General features: G+C 44.4%; 1 protein-coding gene across 3 annotated transcripts in view; it reads left to right on the top strand.

The window, feature by feature from the left end:
- Positions 1-5: 5 nt before the first annotated feature.
- Positions 6-14,371, top strand: part of ADAR (adenosine deaminase RNA specific) — a 38,598-nt gene continuing 24,232 nt past the window's right edge. The window contains exons 1-2 of one of the 3 annotated variants that reach the window (XM_041744878.1): positions 44-124; positions 1,709-1,799. In XM_041744878.1, the coding sequence (XP_041600812.1) occupies positions 1,767-1,799 (33 nt within the window). In that variant the 5' untranslated portion in view covers positions 44-124; positions 1,709-1,766. Of the gene's footprint in view, positions 125-1,708; positions 1,800-14,371 lie in introns of all 3 variants that reach the window. The other 2 variants (XM_041744917.1, XM_041744922.1) reach the window with 2 other exon arrangements.

Raw genomic sequence — 14,371 nt, 5'->3', positions numbered from 1 at the left:
CGACCCGGCCATTGATTCCCGGCGGCAGCGGCGGCGGCGGCTACGTGGTGGGGGCGGGCGGGGAGGGTCCGCGGCCGTGGCAGCCTCTGGGGTCGCGCCGCGGCCCGGAGGATCACTGCACCCGGTAAGGAGGCTGTTTCCTTCCCCGCACCACCTTCCCGACCCGAGCTGCGGCAGGAGGGTGTGTTGCGGCTGGGGGGCGGGAGGGCCGGGGACGCGCACCGGGGGTGTGCGTGCGCGTGCGTCCGGGCGCGTGCTCGTGCGCGCGCGCGCGCGTGTGTGTGCGGGGCGCGCGGATGCTCTGGCTCGCGTGCGGTCGCAGCCCAGCGGCTGGGTACCACCGGCGCTGCTGCCTTAGGCGCGGACCGCGGCTGGCGCGGGGCTCCTGGGGCTCGTCCGGGGCCGCGCCGTCCTGCGCCTCCCCGCCGGGACCGCTGGCGCCCGTACCGCAGCCCGGAGCGGCCTCCCGCGGGGCAGGCGTGGGCGTCCGCCGCCGACAGCCCGCAGCGGGTTGCGGCCAGCGCGGTGCCGGGTGCCTCGGCCTGGCGGTGCTGCAGGAGGCCTGGTTGCGTCACCGCCGGCCCTCCGCCGGCTCGGCGTGATTCTTGGGCCCGGCTAGAGGGTAAGCCTGCCGCAGGTGTGTGATATCAGAGTTTGGGAGACCTGCCTGTCCGGGGCAGGGCGGGGGGCCCCCACAAGCGCTCGGCCGGGGCGGCGGAGGCCGCGCTGCCGGAGTGGCGGACTTGGCACACAGGCCTGTGCGGTGGCTGCTGCCGGAGGGGGAGGCCGGGAGGTCACGGGCAGCGCAGCGCGCAGGAGCATCGGATGGCCGAGCTCCTCTCTTTACCTAAGGAGGCTCGTGCCCATCGTTTCAGAGCCCCGGAAAGGTCTTTTCCCTGACTTAATGAGCAGTGGCGTGCTTGCTATATGGGAAGCGGAGGACTAGGTGGAAATGGGCATGAAGGGTGCAGTCAGGTCTGCCGTTTGCCGTCTGTGTGACGTTCAGTGAGTTAACTTCTTCTCACCTGGGAAGCGAGGGTCATTATATCTACTTTGCAGGGCTATTGTCAGAATTTGAAGTGTCAAGCTATTATTAGGAAGGGCACAGCACCGAGGCACTTGAATTTGCTCCCTTGCTGAAGGCTTCCCATTGGCACAGCTGATGGAGAAGAGAGGGAACTTTTTGCTGTTTTGGGTATTTGCTATTCTGCCGGATGTGATGAAGCAGACGCGGGTGGGGGGGTCGAAGAAGGAGGAATCTCAAAACCCATAATCTCTCTACTAGAGATCTTGTAAAATTTTAGAACTGGAAAGAGGCTAAGGCCTCATGTTCTGAATTATAGCTTCTTTTTGTTGAGCACTTGTTATGTGCATGACACTGTATCAAACACTTTATATCCGCTAATGTAATACTTCCAGCAACACAGTACAATAACTAAGCATATCCCCATTTTCCAGATGCAGAAGATGAGTCTTGGTCCAAATCCTGACACTAGTTGATAGCAGAACTGGAACTTGAACCCAGGCTTCTCAGGCTGTGTGGAATTTGGGTCTTGTTATTTATCAGAGACTAGAATCCTAGCAGTGTGAATCTGCTGTAGTGGGGCAAGGGAAGCATAAGCAGAGTTTAGAGAGCCAATATTTGCTGCAAGAATAATATTTCAAATTGTTCAGTGATAAATTATCTTTTATTTTACATTTTACCCAGCATTGTCCAGATGTGAACCAAGATTTGGCCTTTTCACCCAGAGAAAAAGGAAAGGCTCATGGGCACACAGTGCTGGGATCGTGGGCACACAGTAGGTATTTGGCAAATACCTGTGGAAAGAAGAAAAAACTTGAGGTATTGTTATTTCTGCCAGAATGAGACCCATTGCTTCCTTAAGCTAGCCATTCTTATACCGTAACAGTATAATATTACCATCTTTCTTAAACGTGGGTTTAAAGATTTGAAGCTGTATTTCAGACCAAGATTGGTCTTATTATCTATGATCAACTGATTAGAGTTTTCAAAAATATGAACAAGAGGATCTGAGCTTTCGGCATCTGTAGTGATCTCTTGAGACACAGCAGTTTATTTTGCATTAACATCTGTTATAATTGGACCATAATGGGTCCAGCTGCCTGGTGAGTTTTCTGGAGAACACTGGATGATTTTTTGGTACAGGCTGAATAGTTCAAAATATTAAGGTGGTGGCAACATGGCAACATTAAATATTTAGGAGACACCTGTGACCAAGGTGCATTAATGTGGGGATAGTAAACTGGTGTTAAACAGATGATATTCTTGGTGTCTTTGATCAGCTGTTCTGTGTTAGTTCTCTGTTTGAAGATGACTTAAGGCTATAGAGTGGGTTATACAAACTCAGGTTTATGTTACTCATCCATATAGACTGACTTACACACACATATCCCAGGACCTGTTATTGCTGCTCTGTACCCTCCCAGATGCCTGAAAGCCCCCTATTTCACTGTCTTTATCAAACTTAGTGGGAAAAACTCTAACATAATCTAGGCTCCCATTCCCCTGTACACTATCACAACCACACGCACAGTGAATCTCTTTCCCCCCAAAAAAGGTATGTTAATCAAGTTGCAAATGGTAGAAACCCAACATAAACTAACTTAAGCAAAAAAAGAGTTCCCCTTCCCTCACTTTGATAATGTAACCAGGAAGTCCAAAGATGTGCTTCAGGCATGGCTGGATCATGAGGCTGAGATAATGTCATGAAGACTCTCCTGGTCCTGCCTTTCTCTGCTCCTTTTTGCTTATTATTATCATCCTCATTTTATCCTGCTGCTTTCTTTACACACACTAAAAAAAGCTGAGCACCGGCAGCCCCAAGCCAGTGACTTTACAGTTAGTTCTCTTCTGCCTTGTAACTAATCACAATGGCCAGGGCAACAGGAATGCCATGGTTGGAGAGATCTGTGTCACAGGTCCACTCCTGGGATGAAGCAGCAATCTGCTCCTCCATAACCACATGGGATGACTACTGTATGCATGCCTGTGCACAGCCACACTCATAGCCACTTGGAAGCCCTTCCAGAGCCCTCCGACTAGAACTAAACCCCCCTGGTTTTGTCCGTTGAGTTGTTGCTGTGTTGTGGAACTGATCCTGAGCCTTCTAGCCATCACACACTTATGCGGTGACTGCATCCGCCCTGCCCCACTGCTTCGTCCGATGACTGCCTTCTGAACTCAGGGCATGCTTCTCCCGGAAGCCTTGCTTGACCTCCATCAATGAGTTAGGCTTCTTCCCTGTTCATGGGTAAACACCTGAACACAGCCCTGTTGTCGATTTGATTACTCCCATCCTTAGTTGGCATCATTTCTCTTTTTAACAGTTGTAACCAATTGGTGTGTATTTATTTGTTTATTGCCTATCTCTCCTCATTAAAACATCAACTTATGAAAATAATGAGGATAAGAATTTTTGTTTCATTTACTGCTATATCTTTAGGACCTAGGACAGTGCCTGACACGTACTATGTGCTTAATAAATGTTTATTAAATGAACAAATGAAAATCTGCCCACAGGGAGAAAATGCTGACATCGTGTTGATGAGGACTCCAGTCTGCATGATAGATACAGTTCTCATATAAATGTCTGTAAACTCCAATCCTGCGGGTCCACCGTGGAAAGGCAGAACCTGTCCCCAAGTGCCTGCAGAGGCCAAGGGTCAGGCCCCAAGGAGAAGCCACCTTGAAGCTCAACCCCATGAAATGTTTCCCTCCCCACCCAAACCTCTTTAAGCTATGATGGGTTGTATACGGAGGATTTTCCCAATTTATTTTTAAAACATTAATTTGAGCACTTACAATGTGCCAGGCACTGTTCTAAGCCTTTTATAAATAACTCATTCTTCAACTGGAGTTTTGGGAACAAGGGTTGTGAACTTTAAAACTTTTTTAAAATACCAAAACACTCAAGAAAGGCTAAAAAATACCAATTAGAGGGATGCCTGGCTGGCTCAGTCGGAGGAGCAGGTGACTCCTGATCTTGAGGGTGAGTGCAAGTCCCAGGTTGGATGTAGAGTACTTAAAATCTTAAAAAAAAAAAAAAAAACCCAGTTAGGAAATTCTGAAAGCAGTGAGACCCCTCCATGCAGCCCATCTCACCCTCTAGAGGTAGAGCTACCACCTCTGCTGTGTGTCTCCTTCCTGACCTTACAGTTTTAATTGCAGCCATTAAAGAAATGAAATTATATGTACAAATCCATATGTGTATACGTGTATGGGTACAGAGACCTCCGTCTGTACTGTGTCTGGTGGGTTTGGTTGTCACCCAATGCAGCCAGGCTCTGTGTGCCCCTCCGCCTTTCCCCTTCTGCCACCTGCACCACTGCTCCCTAAGATGCAAAGCTGCCCTGCCATGGGGGCTGCAGCACAGTGGCTCAGGGGACCTTCAAGACAGGGGTTGTTCAGGGGTTGCCCCTCCGCCCACATCTGTACCCAGCGCCCCGCAGAGCACATCCGTTTTTCCTGGTTACTGCACCTTCCCTGGCAGAAACCCTACCCAAGCTATGCCCACTCCCTCGAGTTTCTTCTTGTAACACAAACAAGTAGTTCTGGTAGCAGGAGAGACTTGAGGGGGGAGGGCTCTTTTTTAAGCCCCCACTTAACCTCCACGTGCAGCACCCCACCCCTGCAGGTGTCATCCTGACGCCCTTCTAGAAAAGTGAGTGCAGGTGCCCCAGGCTGCCCACCCTCCAGGATTGGGTATTTTAACTAAAGAAGGAAAATCTTCACCACATTGAAAAATAGTGTCTAGCTTTAATTTGCATCTTTTGTTATGATGAGTTTGAATTCTTTTTGCATATGCTTACCATTTTTATTTCTATTTTTAAGTTCTCAGTTAATATTTGTCTATTAATTGCATTTTTTAAATAAATTATACAGATTCCCTAAAAAACCTGAGTATGTGCTCATGAGAAAAACAAACAAAAAACTTCATTTACTGTGAATATTTTTCTAATTTGTTTGCCATCTACTTTTGGCTTTTTCATTAAACATGCAAAACCTATTTTTCATTATTCTGTAGACAAACTTTGTACTTTTTTATTTCTTCTTTTGCTTGTAAGCTTTAAAATGTTTTTCTTCATTCTGTATTCTAGTATTTTATGTTTTGCTTTTTTTATTACCTTAAAAAGCTAATATTCAGTTTTATTTCCCATTTTAACGAAATATTTGATGCAAATATGTGTAATGTCTTAAATAAAATCAGTTTGAATTAGATGAAGGTCTATGTTTTATTTTACATTACATTAGTGTATATATCATTTTAAAATGATTTGTCAGAATATCAAAGCTTGTTTCTTGAAGCTGAGGTTGAAATGTATGTATGATTCTCATAATTGATGTTGTTAGCACACCCATGAACTGCCATGTGGGTGGTGTTTACCTGTGGCTGCTGCTCTAGTTCCACTGGCAGCTTTTCCCTGTGGAGCCGCAATAATGAGTTTACCCCCTTCCAGTTCCCTCATCCCACTATTTCCCTAAGACTCTTTTATTATGATATAATTCTATTCAATAGACAGATGTTTCAATGAATATTGACAAATACATCTAGCCATTTAATCACAATCCAGATCAGGAAAATAAAGCACTTCCATCACCCCCAGAAGGTTCCCTTATGCCCCTCTATAGTCATCAGTGTCCCCAAAGGTCTGTCATCAGCACAGATGAGTTGTGCTGCTCTGAAGCCTCTCGTGGTGGAATCCTGCAACACACTTCTGTGTGTGGCTTCCTTCAGCAGGGCTCAAACCTTGCCCTCTGTGTAAACATGCACCAGCGTGTGTGCTCATCACATGACGGACATTTGGTTTGTGTCCAGTTGAAGACTTTTAAGAATAAAGCTCTATGAATATTTTTCTTTCTTTCTTTCTTTCTTTCTTTCTTTCTTTCTTTCTTTCTTTCTTCCTTCCTTCCTTCCTTCCTTCCTTTCTTTCTTTCTTCCTTTCTTTCTTTCTTTTTTTCTTTCTTTCTTTCTTTCTTTCTTTCTTTCTTCCTTTCTTTCCTTTCTTTCCTTTCTTTTCTTTTTTTTCTTTCTTTCTCTTTCTTTCTTTCTTTCTTTCTTTCTTTCTTTCTTTCTTTCTTTCTTTCTTTCTTTCTTTCTTTAATTGAGGTACAGAACATGTAACCTGAAATTTATGTCTTACTGTTTCCAAGCTTACTGTTTGGAACTTTTCCATGGTGCAACAGTATATCTACATTTGCATCATGAAACATCGGGAACTTTTTCTCTTGCAAATTCGAAACTCTGTACCCATTAGACCACACAGCTCCCACTTTCCTCTTTTACCCCTGGCTCTGGGAACATTCTTACAGAAGCCTCTCTGTGGCTGTTTCTTTGTATTTTCCTTGCTAAGTATGCAGGAGTACAGTAGCTGAGTGTGAGGGCAGTTGCATGCCGTGCCTTAGGAGGAGCTGCCAAACCACTTCCAAAGTGGTGGCCATTCGTGTCACAACCAACAGTGTCCGAGAGCCTCGCTGCCCTGTGTCCTCACCCAATTTAGCTTTTGTGGGTTTTCTTATTTTAGCTCTACTGAGAACTATGAAGTGCTGCCTTACAGTGTTAGCACCAAGTATTTTAATCCTTTATTTACATGGCTGCTTCCATTACGAGACTGTGCTTCTTTTTAAGGGCAAGTTTCATGCCATTTGTATTTATCTCTTTATTCTTACTGATTCCCCACCCCCATTTTGGGGGTGATAGATGCTTTAGAACAAAAAACTTGAAAATTGTAGGAAACTATAAAATTGAGTAAGATCACTTGGTGATCTTCCCTCTCGACGTCCATACACATTGGTGTCTCTTGTACTGTGCTGTATTACTTGACCCACACATTTGTCGCATCCGGCGTGGGGCACCTCAGCCGCTCAGCTGTGTCCTGTGTCCTTGCGTCCGCTGTGCTCTCTCAGGGCACCACCTCTTCACGGCAAGGAATCCAGTCAGCTGGGTGTGTTTCATTAACCAGAACTGTCACATGCATTCTTGGCAAGAAAATGGAATCGCCAAGAGGAGATTATTAGACTAATTACAGTCCTCCCTCTGGGTCTGGGGAGGGACCCTGGCCTCAGAGAAAGGTGCACCGAGTCAGGGCTGTCTCGGAGGACAGGCGGTCAGCAGTACCTGCTGCTTAGGCCTGTTGTTTCCCAAAGCTAAAATTGTTCTCTAGTTACAAGTTTATGTTATGTTCCTTTACTATGATTTACACATTCTCCGTGGCATTAACTGTCTATACCACTTTTGTGTGTTGTGTAATTTATACTGTTCCAGCGTCTACACGATCATGTCTGCAGTTAGAGACATTAAAGCTGTTCTCAGTGGTTTCCTATTGTAAACAATGCTATAGCAAACTTAAGTCTTCATACTAGATTTCAAATTCTCTTTTCAAGGTAGATTTTTATGATTTTATTATTTTTACTAATAATAACTAGTAATAGGATTACTTTTTTTTAAAGTAGGCTCCACACCCAGCATGGAGCCCACTATGGGGCTTGAACTCATAACCCTGAGATCAAGACCTGAGCTGAGATCAAGAGTTGGACGTACAACTGACAGAGCCACCCAGGAGCCCCTATGATTACATTATTAATAATAATGGTTTAAAAAATATAATGGTTTTGACTATGAACTGAGGTTATGGACATTGAAGACATTGGACATACAGTGTCCAATTTCTTCATTAAACAGTGGAACCCATCATTGGTCTTACCGCCAGTATAGTCAAGTGTCTATTGCTCCTCCTCTCCTCACTGTTTCCTTTTCTCCCTCTATTCCACAAATATTTGTTGAGCACCATCTATTGCCAGAGGACTGAGCTGGGTCATGGAAGTATGAGACATTTGCTCAGGAGAGGCAGACATGATGAGTAATTAAGTGATCATGCAAATATGTGATTTGTGATAAAGACTGTGAAGAAAGCTTTCCTATGGTTATGGGTACTATAGATTTTATATGGCTTCTGCCCTCTGGCATAGGGACAGGACTAGAGGAGAAAACTGTGACTTGGCTTTTTCAAGGCTGCAAAAGTACTCTGTGGCTGTTGGACAAACAGAATGGAAGGTATCTTTTGTGAAGCCTGATTAGGGGAGGTTTGGCCAGGAAGTGGGGGCATTCTGCAGACCTGGTTATGACCTTGGGTCTTGATCCAAAAACCAGTGGGTAGCCATAAAAGGTTTAAAGAAGGGAGATGGCAATGACTCAATCATAGCTGAGAATATTTTAGATAGAGCCAGAGTAGATTCCTAGAGTCCAACATTAGATTGTGAAGGTAAGTAAGCGTGGAGTCCCCAACTAGCACTGAGTAATCTCATTTTTTTATTACCAATTTTATGAATGATGATGTAAGTAAATCATACTACATTTTCATGTTGTTAGTTATTAGTATAATTGAATATTTTCCCAGGTGTTTGATAGGCATTTGTACTTTGGTATATTTGTGTGATTACCTTTTTTATTGACTGTAGTTTTAGTGGGGACAGCTTAGTGTAGTGGCCAAGACCACCTGCTTTGGAGCCAAAATGCCTGACTCTGAGTCCTGGCTCTGCCAGCTGCTGGCTGTATTGCCTTGAACAACCTCTGTGGCCTTTGGTCTGTCTCTGTTTCCTCTTCTGTTACATGGGGTCAACAGTAGTGTACCTCTCTCATAGATGATTTTGGGGATTAAAGGATAAACTACAGTGTTGGACCCTCTAAGCACTGTGTCTGTATGTGCTATCTTGTTTCAGTACCGGACACACACACACACACACACAAGCTCTACCTTGCATGTGTATTGTAATAGTGGTTCCCTTTTCTCATTTTTAGTTAGTGTATATATAAATATATATATATGTATATAAAGATTTTATTAATTTATTCATGAGAGACACAGAGGGAGAGGCAGAGACATAGGCAGAGGGAGAAGTAGGCTCCCTGGGGGACCCCGATGAGGGACTCGATCCCAGGACCCCAGGATCACAACCTGAGCCAAAGGCAGACGCTCAACCACTGAGACACCAGGCACTCTTATTAATACATTTTTAAACTTATTTTCGAACAGTGTCATATCTTTTGAAGTACAAAACTTATCTGCAGTGAAGAGATGTCCTTCTCTTTTCTGATATCTTCCATTGCTATGAAATAAACCCTACATACTTTGTTTTTTAGTGTTTTTATTTAAAATACAGATAATCCTTTAATCCATTTGTAATTTATTCTGGCTGATTAATGTAAGGCAAGGCTCTAAATAGATTGTTTCCCCAAAAAAGCCTCTGAATTGGCTGAGCTCCATGTTTTGACATACCCTTCCTCCCCTGCAGTGCTTTTGGCATCCTGTCCTGCATTGGGCCCATACATACAATGAGGTCTATTTAGGGAATATGGTTCTGCTCTGTCAGTCTTTAGCTCCATTCTTATATGATACCGGTACTGCCATGAATTAATTAGTGTAACTGTCTTCATTTTGTCAAATAGTGACTCCTTACTGCTCCTTAGATTTTGCAGTAAACTGTTATTTAATTTGGCTCTACTTGGCATTCATAGGCTGTTCCACTGTCCTATTTGGGGTTGGCATATCCTACTTAAGATATATATTCTTCAGCAGAGTTTTATACCTTTCCACATGTAGATTGTTCACATTTCTTGAGAGTATTCCTAGATGTTTCTCTCTCCTTTTTTTTTTTGATGTTTTATTTGCTATTAAGAATATAGTATTTTTATCCTACATATAAGGAACAGGTTGTGTTTTGTGTATTTTTCTTATATCCAGCCATATTCCTTGACTGCTGTTGTTTCTAAGAGTTTTTCATTCTGCTGATCAGTTAGTTTTGATATTATCTGCACATAATCTGTTTTTTCTTTATATTTTAATTTACCTCATATTTCTGTTTTCCATTACAAAATACGCTAGAATCTCCAAAGTAATTTTAATAACATATTTTTTTCATTCTAAGACTGTTGAACATAGAACATACTACTGATTCAATAATAGCTTTTGGGGGCTACCATATGAAATGTACTGCACATTGTAATTCACATTACAATATCAGAAACGTTAGGAGTGCATCTCAGAATTGAAGAAATAAGATAATAGTAGTAATGGTGGCCCTCCTTATCTTATTTCTCATTTTAGCGGGAATGCTTAACCCATTTTATTTTTTCTTTAAGATTTTATTTATTTATTTGGCAGAGAGAGAACACAAGCGGGGGAACAGCAGAGAAACAGAGAGAAGCAGACTCTCCACTGAGCAGGGAGCCTGACATGGGCTCATAGGATCATAACCTGAGCTGAAGGCAGACACTTAACCAACTAAGCTACCCACTCAGCCCTTTACCAATTTTAAATATGATATTGGCTATTGGTTTATTGTATTTTTTCAAATGAAACAAAAGATGCTATTTGTGCTGCACAGTAATGAGAAAAGTAAACTGTTTGGTTGAACTACAAAGTGGAGATCATGGCTATGCACGTCGTCTCTGACAGCTGGTCTGTTTCAGTTTTTTCCTTTGACAGCCCCAGGCATACAAGTCCCTGGCTGCAGAGAGCGAGGTCTGTGCTCATTTTGCACTTGGAGCTCCCTGGCTTGCCTCAACCATCAAGGATGGTGTAGTAATTTCCTGGAGCTGTAGTACAAGTTACCACAAATTTGTGGCTCAAAACAACAGAAAACTGTTCTCACAGTTCTGGAGGCCAGAAATCAAATTAAATCACTGTGCTGAAATCACAGTGTCATAGGGCTGTGCCCCCTACAGAGGCTCTAGATGAGAATCCCCTTCCGGTGGCTGGTGGCTGCCTGCATTGCTTGCCTTGTGGGTGTAGCACTCCTGTCCTCAAGGTCAGCCTCTTCAAATCTCTCTCCACATCCCTTCTCTTGTGAGTTTGTCAATGCTGAAGGCCAGGCTGGCAAAGCCTTATTTATGTCTTCTGGGAATGACCCTGTAGACACCTGCAAAGGGCTCTAGTGCAGTGTCCAGAAAGTCAGTCCACTGAGCGTCTACAAGAACCTCTCAAGCTTGGCCCCTTTGGTTCCCAGTCTCCTCCTCAGTCTTCAGCTCTACAGCAACAGGAGGCGGGCAGAGTACATTTCTTCTAAGACTATTATGAAGATGGAATTAAAAACTGCTCAGCTAAGACTAGAGAGCTTAAAGAAAAAAGTGAAGTCAGCATATTGCTTATTTAGTAAATTGGTCATTCAGGGAATTGACCATTCGGCAAAGGACTGCTCAGCAATTGGCTGTTGGTAACTAGGCTTCTTCCCCACGAAACAATGCAGAACTGAGGGGCATCGTGGGTCTGCCTAAGCACAAGCCTGCACCTGTCTCCTCTGCCTCATACAGGCAGTGAGATGGGGATATAACCTTTGCTGGGAGCTGGGACTGAGTCCGTCCACTTATAGGCTGGCTGCTAGGGAAGAAGAGAAGTCAGAAGTGAATGGGAGCCCCCCCTTCTGCCATGGACCCTGACTTAGAAGAGCCCAGATGGGGGCCAGTAGCTGAAACTCTCTGTGTCAGCCAGAGCCAGACTGGAAGTCAGTCACATGGCATGTGCCAGGACAGTCTGGCATGGGAGAGACAGATTGAGAGTGTCAGGAACTGATGCATAAAGTCACAAGAAGGTTATCTTGTGGAGTTTTAGAAGACTAAATATACATGAATGGTTTAAACTTCCATGTGAAATATTTAGCACAGGCCTGGTAGCCTTTATTCTTATACGGTTTTGACATTATTACTAATGTTGTATCTTTCATGTATGAGAACACCTGCTATCACAATGCCTGGTGCCTGTAGATAGTTGATAAATACCACTTTTCTTTCATTTACCCAACTTTGATTTGGTACAGGCAGTTCCTGCTAGTGGAAGTGCTATTAGAGACGTCCGTGTCTTCTGGGGTACTTGAGACATCTCTTAACCTTATTGCAACTTCAAAAGCCAGTCTAGTCATTAACATCAGATGTCAGCATAAATACAGTTGCGGAGCACTGCTCAGCTGTTGGACAAGTCACCGATCTACAAGCAGAAAGTCTTACAGGTTATCAAAGCAAGTGGGTTATTTTGAATAAACACTAGCACATCCATGCATAAATGTGCATAAAGCCCAAATGTGTAACTCAATGAACTATGGGAAATCAGCTAGTATTCGTAGCTCTGTGAATTACTTACTATGGATTTCCTAGGACTTAAGAACAGGAGTTTATTTATGTGCATGTCCTGTTGGGAAATAAATGATGCGGTAGTAGTTAAAAGTAACTTAGTAATTTATTACTTTTTTAAAATAACATGTTTGTAAGCTAAGTAGCATACATTCACAGGCAGTACATTTGTGTGGCAGCATGGCTATATGAGCAAATATTGAAGGAGTTTGCAGATGTCTGCCATACAAAAGGGACATAGATGGTTCAGTTAGATGCTACATCTATGCACCTATATATGCATAAAGTCTAGCTATAGGAAATGACGGAGTAAAAGGACTGTTGGAAATATGCCTCCCTGCACACAGTCAGGTTATACATAATAAGCCAAATTAATCATTTCAAAGCCAGACTAACATTTATAGTTCAAAAACAAAGACAGCAGAGATTGGAGACTAAAGCCAGCCCAGCAGACCAACCAATAACACCTCCTTCCCCATCGCTGGGGAAGTACAACCCACAGAGGCACACAGGGAGCCAGCAGCCAGATGGGGAAGCCAGACTTTCAGATGCTGAGGGAGGGGCTTTTTTACGCATACCTTATTTTCTATGGTAACTCATTTAGGTGGTTGCTAGAAAATAGCCCTAGGTGGTATGTGCAGAGGAAGACTTGCATTTGGGGTACTTCCCAAGCAGACATTCATGGGCCCCAGAGGGAGCACCTGGGTGTTCATGGTGCTCTTTTCCCAGAGGAGGCATGGGAAAGGTAGGCGCCTATGAATTACCGTTACAGGATTGAGGGCAGGTTTTTGGCTTGTTTGTATTTTGGTTAATTTTTTAAAAGTGCTTCATCCAACTTGTCTAGTCCGTACAATAGGGTAGCACAAAGATTGACATCACCGCCTCACAACTGTGTGGGAGCCAAAGCAGTCACTGAGGGGTGATGGATACTCATGAGGTAAACTGTCTGCAGGTGCTGGAGCTGCTGGGGGTGAAGGACAGTGCATGCTCAGCCTCTCCGGGAGCGGGGAGCGGGGAGCACATCTTCCCTTCTGCACCGCAGCCTGTGGCAGGTAAAAGGGATGGAGATGGCAGTGGGGATTGCACAGTAGTTGCGATGGAGGCTTTTCTAGACCATTATTGTGGACGGATCAAAGGCTGTGGGATTGCTTAGCCCAAGGCAGGAAAACAGAGGTAAGACCTACCACATTTTACTTATGTGGAAAATAGAACATAGGGAGACAGGCTGGAAACACACTAGGGAGACTCTATTGTTGTTTTTAACCTTTTCCAGTTGTGAAATGTATCACATACATGCATAAATGTGCATAAAGCCCAAGTGTGTAACTCAATGAACTATGGGAAAGCAGCCAGTATTCGTAGCCACCACCCATGTCAAGAACTAGAGTATCACCAGCACCCAGGATATTCCTTCCTCCTTGGAGGTAATCCCATCCTGGCTTTTGTGCGGTGCCTACTATAGGTTTGCCCCATTTGGGACTTCATGTGGGTAGAACCAGTGTGTACATGATTTCTTTCGCTCACTGTCACGTTTTCATAATTACCCACTTTACTGCTTGGGGTTACAGTTCTTTCACATTTGCTGCTGTATAATACTCTGTCATCAGCATGTGCCACCATTCAGCCATTTAACTTTTCATGGACATTTGGGATGTTTCCAGGCTGGGAGCTGTTACAAGTAAGGTAACTCTGAACTCTGTGTACACGTATCCAGGTCTGGAAGTGGAACTGCTGAACTGTAGGGAGTGAATCTTCACACCTTCCTACATTGTGGGAAACTGGTTTCCCATAGTGATAAGGGGCTGCTCTGCACCCTGGCCCCTGCCTGGCCTGGTCCAATCCGACAGTGGAGGTGCCTCTCTAGGGGACAGGCAGTCACTCTCTGTGGCCTTTCTTGTATTTCCCCGACACAGTGAGATTGTACCGCTTTGTCGGTTTGCCCGTCTTTACAGTTTCTTCTTAGGAAATTCCTTTCTTTCTACCCAGTAGTCTGTTAGTCACCTAACCAGCCCTCTAAAGGTCACTGTGTGTGGGGGGGTGTGAGGATGTAGAACACCCATTCCCTGCTTGGAGAAGAAGTCGCTCAAGGCAGATACATAACCATAGCATTGTGATCCTTGCTGAGGGCCATTCTTCACCACCAGGCTGTTAGCAGAGAAGGCATATCCTCAGTGCCAAACGCTTCACATGGCACACACTAGGTGCTTTGGCAAGTTCTGTTAAATGAGGCA

Source organism: Vulpes lagopus, chromosome 1, assembly GCF_018345385.1.
Source record: "Vulpes lagopus strain Blue_001 chromosome 1, ASM1834538v1, whole genome shotgun sequence".
Classification (NCBI taxonomy): Eukaryota; Metazoa; Chordata; class Mammalia; order Carnivora; family Canidae; genus Vulpes; species Vulpes lagopus.
The sequence above is the reverse complement of the archived record's forward strand: the minus strand, read 5'-3'. Positions and strand labels throughout refer to the sequence as shown.